This window comes from Macrobrachium nipponense, chromosome 1 (assembly GCF_015104395.2).
Source record: "Macrobrachium nipponense isolate FS-2020 chromosome 1, ASM1510439v2, whole genome shotgun sequence".
Classification (NCBI taxonomy): domain Eukaryota; kingdom Metazoa; phylum Arthropoda; class Malacostraca; order Decapoda; family Palaemonidae; genus Macrobrachium; species Macrobrachium nipponense.
The window spans coordinates 79,918,077-79,927,461 of record NC_087200.1 but is presented as its reverse complement, the minus strand read 5'-3'; the positions used below and the strand labels follow the sequence as shown (position 1 = coordinate 79,927,461).

General features: G+C 35.4%; 1 protein-coding gene across 1 annotated transcript in view; it reads right to left on the bottom strand.

Annotated features, from left to right (window-relative positions):
• Positions 1–6,651: 6,651 nt before the first annotated feature.
• Positions 6,652–9,385, bottom strand: part of LOC135219400 (uncharacterized) — a 269,936-nt gene continuing 267,202 nt past the window's right edge. The window contains exon 20 of the mRNA XM_064256148.1: positions 6,652–9,350. Coding sequence (XP_064112218.1) covers positions 8,858–9,350 — 493 coding nt within the window. The 3' untranslated portion in view covers positions 6,652–8,857. The remainder of the gene's footprint in view (positions 9,351–9,385) is intronic.

The following is a 9,385-nucleotide window of genomic DNA, read 5'->3' as shown; positions in this document are numbered from 1 at the left end:
TGGTGGCAGTTGTTTGGAAAAGATCAGAAACGCTTTTCGCATGTAGCGTGATCCATTCTTCCATAGTGTGTGTGTACTTTTAGGGTAAAGCATTAATTCTAAATGACCTATAAGTTGTATCAATTCTAGTGCGTCATAACACCAGTAATATCATAAAGCAAATAAATGCCGTAAGGCAGTGTTACCTTGAAGTGATGTATGATTTAAACTTATGGGTACAGATTTTGGGTTATTCTTTTTTATGGTGGATGAAAAAAATATATATTACTTTATCATATATTCATAACGTATGACAGTTTATACTTTAATAAAGTCTTCAGATTTGGACTTTATTCTTTGCCTCTTAACATTCTTATTATCCTTTTTTATAGTTGTATATTGCGGCTAGATTGTAAACAACAAAGAGCTTGCCTTCAGTTACTGGCCAAAAAAAAAAAAAAATTGTGGCAGTGACAAAAATATTGTATCTAATTATATACTAGTACGTACGTCAAAAACAGTTATACAAAAAAATCAATAAAAGTATGAACTAAGGAAGCACTGAGATAAAAAAATTCCATGAGGAAAATCCCTCCTGTCATTCTCAGCAGAACTTTCATCAACATGTTTACCTTGCCAGTCAAAGAAGAAAAAGATGGAAGAGTGAAGGGGAATATCAAAAAGCAAAAGAATCTCATTAAAATGGTGATCACTTTTAAATATTTATAAGGCGTCGCTGCTGGAGACCAGCTTGGTTCGGCCTCCCGGGAGAGATTTGATCGAAGCATGCATCAGTCTAGCACACGTGTGAAATCACATAAATAAACACGACACGGATACAAACCCACTACTGAGGTAGTTCACACGTTCACTCACACAAAGACACATACACACACACATACACACACACACACACACATATATATATATATATATATATATATATATATATCTATATATATATAATACATATATATATAGATATATATATATATGTATATATTATATATATATATATAATATATATATATATATATATATATATATTCCTCGGTGGGTGAGTTGGTGCCCATGGGATTTAAAGGAATATCTTTATGCATCGCCCATTTATAAGCAGATTAGCAAACAGCTGTATTGTTCATAAAAAAAGTAAATATTCATCATACCCTCACCTACCAGCTATCCTCTACAGAATTGAAAAACAATGTTCATTGTATAAACCATGAATATTCCTAAAATTAAACAGCACAGTATCATTACACACAACTTTATAAAACCCCTAGAAAAGCTTAGCAGTGATTTGGAATCTCATCTATGAAAAATTGAATTTAATTGAATATAGAATTTAGGCCAAAAGCCAAGCACTTTGATCTGTGAGGTCATTCAGCGCTGAAACGGAAACTAACAGTAAAAGGTTTGAAAGGTGTAACAAAAGGAAAACCTCGCAGTTGCACTTTGAATCAATTGTTAGGAAAGGGTGGAAAGTAAGATGGAGGTAAATACGAAAGAAGGTACAATAAAAGGAACGAAAGGGGTTGCAGCCTGTGGCCGAAGGCACGCTGTAAAGAACCTAAGTAATGCCCACAGTGTAACGAATGAGGTGCACTGGCGGCACTATCCCGCTACGTGGATCTATGAGGAAAAGCAGAATTACAGAAAGCATTAAAGCCTCCATTACACAATATCCTTGGTTCTATTTTATTCCTTTTGAATAACAAATGATGCTCTTAATATTACTTGTAACCGTCACCGGATTTCTCGCTAACACAAACTATTTGAAATATTTTTCGACCTGGTATAGGTACAGCTTTTCATGTTAACAAAACAGCCATATATATTAGATTTATGCAAATTCACCTTCCGTTAAAACATGAGAGGGATTATTCAAAATCAGTGAGAACGACAATAAACCTTATTGGAATGACCATCTCCATATCGAATAATCATCATTTTGCAACATGTTGGCAATATTAACAACCATGACGACATTTGCATAATATTGCTGTTGCATAGCGCGTATATTAAGAGTATTATACAGGTTCTGATTTTTCTATTTAAGATTTACTGATAGTTGAGCTTATATCATGTTTTCTTATAAAATATAAGTAACCCAAAAAAAAGAAAGATAAGGCAATGTCGTTTTTCTTGGAATTTTTGTAGACTCTCTTTACTCAATTAGCTACTATACCATTTACTAGTTATTATCCCTTTGCACAGAGATAATCTATAAAAATTTTGTGTGTGTGTTGTCCTTACTTTTCATTGACTGATTGGACTAAACATATATCTTTTATACTTAAGTATTTAGATAATGACGTGTACGTATGATCTCCGAGGACCGGGCATTTCTAATGGAATTTTGAAAGACAGGACATTTAAACTAGGTCCAATTAACCGACAGGACATGCGACCAACGGATAGCTTTCTGAACGGTCATTTTACAGACGGCCATAGACCGGGCAGACATTTGGCGGTCATTTGGTGGAACGGATAGCAGTTCGAACAGACTTTTGACAAACATTTGGACGAATGAAAATTGTATCGAGGCATTCGGCCGAACGGACAGTTCCTCGAACGGATATTCCAACGATTGCCTGGAAATTCCTTCCTCATTCACATACATCTGCGACAAAGAGACTTCAGACCAAAATATAAAAAAATAAAATACACATGAAAACAATGATTAACCAAAGGGGGATCGCGTTTTTATTTTAATTCGATCAATGATTGATGTAAAAAAAAAAAATGGGGGAAATAACGAACGGCATTTCCTTCATACAATTAAGCTTCATATAAAAGAATTAAATCAGTATTATAAAACAAAGAAAAAAGAAAATGAATAGCTTCATTCAGTCAGAAGCAGCTGACAATGAACTGATTTAGTTTGGGGCTATGAAAACACCACTTGTTAATGTGAAATGGAGATCACGAGTTAGGGCAGTGTCCTGTAAAAATCCATTGGGCCTCACATCCTCTTCCAAGAATGTTGGCTGAAAACTTTCAATTTAACGCCCCGCGAAGGTAAAGGGCGTGTAATTAAAATAAATGTTTCGTATCTTTCTAGCAGATTGCTTAAGTAACACAAACTCCCACCCCCCAATATATATATATATAATATATATATATATATATATAATATATATATATATATATATATATATATATATATATATATATGTGTGTGTGTGTGTGTGTGTGTGTGTGTGTCTGCACACACACACACGCACACATATATAAATATATATATATATATATATATGATATATATATATATATATATATATATATATATATATATATATATATATATTCTCTTCAGGGTCATCGTTCGGAGCATTTCAAGATGTGTTATTGTGTAATGTCAAGAATGACCTCAAAGCTTGTCACTTAATTCTGGATTCATGGGTCTCACTGCGGCCAGCAGAGTCATCTCGTGGGTTATTATCACTAATTGTTATCATTTTGACTACTCATGCTAAACGAGATCATCGAGTTACTTGTAAGAACCAAACAAATCGCTCGGTGGATGTGTTATTTAATGAATATTGTACAGGTACAAGATAATTGAAAGAAGCTAAACAAGTACAACGTAAAGACACCACAAGCTACTGGGATTCAACTTGAAAGGAAGGAGGTCAATCAGCTGGGGCCTAAATGCTGAAAATGCCACCTAAAGAGGAATAAGTGAGGAAAAACGAGCAGAACTCGGTTATTAAAGTATTGGAAATGGTATTGGAAAATTTTCTTAGTGCTACCAGGGATTACCGGTTGCTACCATGTTAATCAAAACTATTGTTAAAACTTTTTCTTTCTTTTTTTTTTGGTATTAGTTGTAGAACCATTTCAGTAACTGCTGGTTTCTAAGAATTTACTACCTAAAGACTATATCTCCACATCTAAATGAATTAGGTTCATGTTTAAAGGGAAAAATGTCAACTGCGATAGATGCTATTTTGACTGAATGGATGGCTGAATCTAAGACATCAAATACTGTATAGAAATCAAAGAGCAATTTTTTTAATATTACAAAGGATTATTTGGTATACTATTTTCATCTCGTAGTAAATCACTATGTGCAGTATTATCAAAAGATAATGAGGAAGGAACATCGCTATCAAACTGAAAAAATATATTAAGAAATTATAAGGAAAAAATATCTGTCAAGACTAATACGATATATAGAATTTTTTTATGGAGTCACGGCTTTCATTTAACAGAAAAGAATAGCCGCGTTAAAACTTCCAAAACCCTTCAGTTTGGTGTTCATTATATTCCTGTTGATGTATTCAGGTTTTAAACTTCATCTTTTTATAACGAGCCTTTAAACCGGTGATTAAAATCTAAAGTGAATTAACCTTCGGAGCTTAGCGAAAATAATAATGAAACCGTAGACAGGCGCAGTGTGTTTACATAAACACCTGTAAAAGTGTATCAGATCACTTTGCAAGGCAAATCGCATTTTGAAAGGAGCTTGGTTATGGTCTCCTTTATCCATCTAAATGGAACGCACTGCTTTGAGAAGTTCCCGTTAATGAACTCATTTACTGGTGGCGAAAGTCAGCGCCTCGAAGGGAAGGGAGTTCCACCTGTGACGTCACCCCTGGCAGGGAGTGGCCGTCTAGGTAATGCAGGCAGGGCCAACCTTTCTGAGTAGGCGGCCCGAACTCTGATTTTAGTATCGATCGGTGGGCCCTTTCCCTTTGCAGTGATTATGAAGCTACATCACAACCAGTTACAACCAATCTGGTACGCACCATCAAGTGCCATGTATTTCGATAATAAGCATAATCGCAAAAACTATTTACAAATATCGATGTGCGATGGCCAGTTAGATAATGTTTTCGATGCATCGTGGCTGTTTGAATGATATTACTAATTCTATGAAATAATAGCAATAACAATTCATAAACATCACATGAGATGAGTGGCAATGAACTTTATAATTGTAAAGGGACTCATGAATAATAACAATAATTCTTTATAAACAGTGAGATGAAATAAATACTAATGAAAATCTTGAAATTGCATCTGGGTAATTCGGAATTATGTAAGCTTTTGGACATCAAGTTGATACCCATTCTTCTCATAAAGCCCAATAAAACTTTGCACTAAACCCTCTAAAATTATATAACACCAACAAACGCTTCCTGGAATATGTTTTCAAGTACTGAAATTTGTGATTTCAAAGTCGAAAGGGTTCCAAGACTCTAAAGGCAAACTTAGTACAAGTACTGTCAGCTCGTTAAGTAGCTACGTTCACCTGTTGTTCGGTTCTCTTAGTTATTCTCAATGATGCTTCCTTTTCGTTCTGAATAAAAGGAAGGTTTTCACAAAATGACAAAGATGTATTTATAGACATACCAAGGTCTGAACAAATTCCGTTATGTTATGTTTTCAACTGAAAAATTTCTTTTCGCTTGAAAAATTTATCAACATGCACAAATGCTGAAAATCTGTTATGTAATTCTTGGAGATAGCTTCCTGTACCCTGTATTACAAGGCGAGACACCCTAACCTTATAGGTGCCTCATAATTATTGAATGGACCATCTATTAATTATTTATATTGTAATATATTATAAAAAATAACCTCAATAATTGGACAATAAACCATAAGGTAAAGGCGTAAATACATGAATATAACAATTGTAGAAAATGGTAATGAATATTATTATATTTAACTTCAGTTGGCACTTTTAGTTAATGAGACATGTGTTTGGATGCCTTTGGCAAGCCACTCAAAATTTATTAAAATAATTGATATTGCAACACTAAGCTTAGCGCTTAAATTTTCACCCAGTGGCAGTTTAAGCTGAATTCATAAATTTCATCCAAGGAAAAATCCTCTTCACTTTTAGTTTATACACTAGTTGTTAGACATAGTAATCTTTTACCTTACAATGATGGCGAGATATTCATTCTGACACCTGAAAAACATTTGCTACACAATTCCTTGATCAAAAACTCTTACGACACATGTCCTCCGGAAGGTATGTCGGTTTCGCCCCTAGTTCAGTGAATTTATGAACTGGGAAAAACGCCATTTGAGTAGTGTGTTTGGGGATTCAGAGGACATAGAATCTGCACATGAACTATATGTGACCCACGGGCTACGGGCTCTTATTATTGCATTCAAGGTCTTGATTGAATTTACTCCACCAGGCCACCTGAATAATGTCTTAAGGATGATCTGCAATGAATGACAAGCATTTAACCACTAATCTTGTTTTCTGTTTTAAAAGGTAGTAAACTAGTTGTCATGTTTTGTTTGTTGACTCAGGAACTCTTACCTTCATGTCACAATGATGTTCCAATATCCACAGCTATACTATGTATCACAGACGATTAAAACTTTCTTAGAAGTTCTCTCAGTTATGGCATAATTTTTGTTAATCTTGCTTTCACTCAATTTTTCTATCCCACTTCAGCGAGTTCTCTGATATAATGATTTAACATTGGTGTGGGCAGTTGGTTCATTGCCCCGAGGTTTCTGATACGCAGATGTCAATACTATTGGGTTTGCAGACGCTGCCAGACTATAAATTCCATCCCTCAGCTTTGGGTAAAGGTTTGGGGCAATGGGATGGCAAAACAACTTCATCCCTCGTTGTAAACTTTTATAAGGGGAAGGGCAACTCCCTCAAAAAAAAAAAAAAAAAAAAAAAAAAACACACACACACACACACACTAACACACACAAAAGGGAGCTGGGTGGGGGGGCCTGGCTGAATTAAATATAATTTTCATCATTCAATGTGAGGTGTAATTCAAATTTTTGCCATCCTGGTTTACAGATGCCGCTTTCAGGAAAATGAAAATATCGATGCAAGAGAAATGAATCAAAAGTAGCAAAGAAAGCTTATTCTATCCATTTGAAGTTGAGTTTCATGAGATACTGATTTACGGTAATTATTTCCCTTGTACAAGGGAAAGAATTTTGATTTCAAAATTCGACTTTAACTGAAAAAAGGAGTCTTAGCTAACGTTCTGATGACAGCAGCGCCTTCACTGTGTTTATTCCGAATTCCACAGCAACAGTCAGTTTCATCAGCACCTTTAACTTGGAGATTTGACTATGAAACTCATTACTTAACGTTCAGAATGACTGAAAAATATAGTTTTGGATTTAAGTGAAAAATCTTTAAAAAAAATCATTCATAAACAAACAAACTAAACCTCAAACCAGTTTTCATTAAATTTCTTATGCAAATCTGGGGAAAGTTGACAATATTTCTAGTTATTATTTATCTATACATTTGGATCTACCTGATTTTAGTAGCATTCATTCAGCCACAAATACCACCAGGAATGCTTGAAGACTGAGGTGCATTTCAGGATTAAGCTATGAAAACAAATAAAAAATAAATACATAAAAAATGAAAAAAACACAAGACAGATTTACAATATAAAAATGAACAGTTACGTTTCCTATTTCCTATTATTTTTGGCTACACTTTCCTCAAGTCTTGAAATCGGTAAGGAAATGAATGGTTAAATTCTCATCCCCTTGTAAGCTTAGAGATTAAGGTACTGAGGTTATTTCTTAGCCCATTACCCCACGGAGGCCACATTAGAAACATTGTCCAGCACTATAAAACATGAGTGGTATCACACAAATGATTGGTTGTTTTCATTATAACAGTTTCATTGTTCTTCAAGATTATCCTAGTCGTTTCAATTAAACTTGATAGTAATAAATCTGATGGTACAGACGAATAACAAGTGAAATGAACTATATAGCACTTCGTAGCTGTATAAGAATGACCTAAATTCCAGCGATCTTCTTCGAATATTTCTGTATTCGTCTATTTACTAACCTATTTTCATTTCTTTTATATTATTCACATTTGTGTTTCACTACATTTTCCTTGTTTTAGCACTGTTCTGTACTACTAACTACTACTACTACTACTACTACTACTACTACTACTACTGATAATAATAGTATTATTATTATTATCATCATTATTATTCCCGAACAAAAAATGAATGACATTAATGTTACCTTGGCGCAGCTTCAGCACCTGAAATTAAGACCTGCCTTTCTCCCTCTTGTGTAATGAAGACTAAATTTGGCAACGGGTTAAATGAAACTTCCATATGTAAGACGGTCTGCCAAGTATATTTCTGAAATAAGAGAAATGGCCTTGAAAAGGAAGTAAAGTAAACTTCACCGCCTTTTTTGGGCGGGGAAGGGGTGTGGCGGGTGTTGCTTGTCTCAGTGATATTTGTAACAGAGGGATAGAGGACGGATAAGCTCAACTGAATTTTTCGAAACAAGTCCACAGATATCAATTTCATTTGCAAAATCTACACCGTGCCTATATACAGTTTGTATTACAGTGATCTTTTAAGCATTTGGCTTTTTCTTTCCTGTATAATGCAGCTGGCGTAAAAGAACAGAAGACGATACATTTACACATACTTACAGATATATACTAATTCAACAACATACTTATATGTACATACATATTTTGTGTATCTAAGTATAATTTGTGTATGTACGTATATATATGTACATCATTTAGAACTCGTCCACTTCTATTCTACATCTTACTATTATGAAAATATAAAAAAATAACGAAATTTTCTATATTAGGAGCCACATCAGCAGAATGACATGATTGAAGTCCGCTAAAATACTGAGGACAAGAGATGTACAGACAGTAAAAAGCAAAACTGAAACGCGAAGCTCTTCCCAAACTGAATACCTGAAACACTGATTAAAGCAGGGCTTAGAATCCAGGTACACGATCCAACCTACTTAGCTACATGATAATAACAGCCTCTGGACGCAAATTAATGTTTTTGAAAGCGGAAAAATGCCTCCAGCTATGGGTCTCACACAAAGCGTACTGTGCACCGCGGTGTTCACGTTGTTATACTGTTGATGTCTCTTCTGCGTCGTCCAGTGCCTTGGCAACAGCAGTTCCTTCTTGTGGGGAGGCCTCCTTGTATATCTCCACTTCGTACATGACTATTGTCTCTCCCTGGCCAGGGTGCTGCGAGCAGTCGTTCCCCTTTTTCTCCTCCGTCTTCTCTTTCCCATTTTCTCTTTCGACGTATTTCCTTTTTTCCACTTCGTCGCTGCACTTGGAATTCTTCTTCGCTTTTGATTCGTTCAAGGCGTACTTAAGAACCTGCTCCTGTTGTGGAGTGATTGACAATCTCGCGTAGCAGTTTTTGAGGGGATGGGGAGAACCCGTCTGTCTGACAGCGCTGCTGTTGTGAGTCCCGTCTTCCTGCTGTTGCTGCAGCTGCTGTTGGCAATACTCTGAGGTATCATCGTCGCTGTGGTTGCTGTGGCTCATCTCCTGCACCGTACTCAGGCGCTCAGAGTCTCCAGTACACGTCTCTGGCTTGGTTGGAGTCCTAGGGATTGCAAAAGGGGAAATTACTCTTTTGTT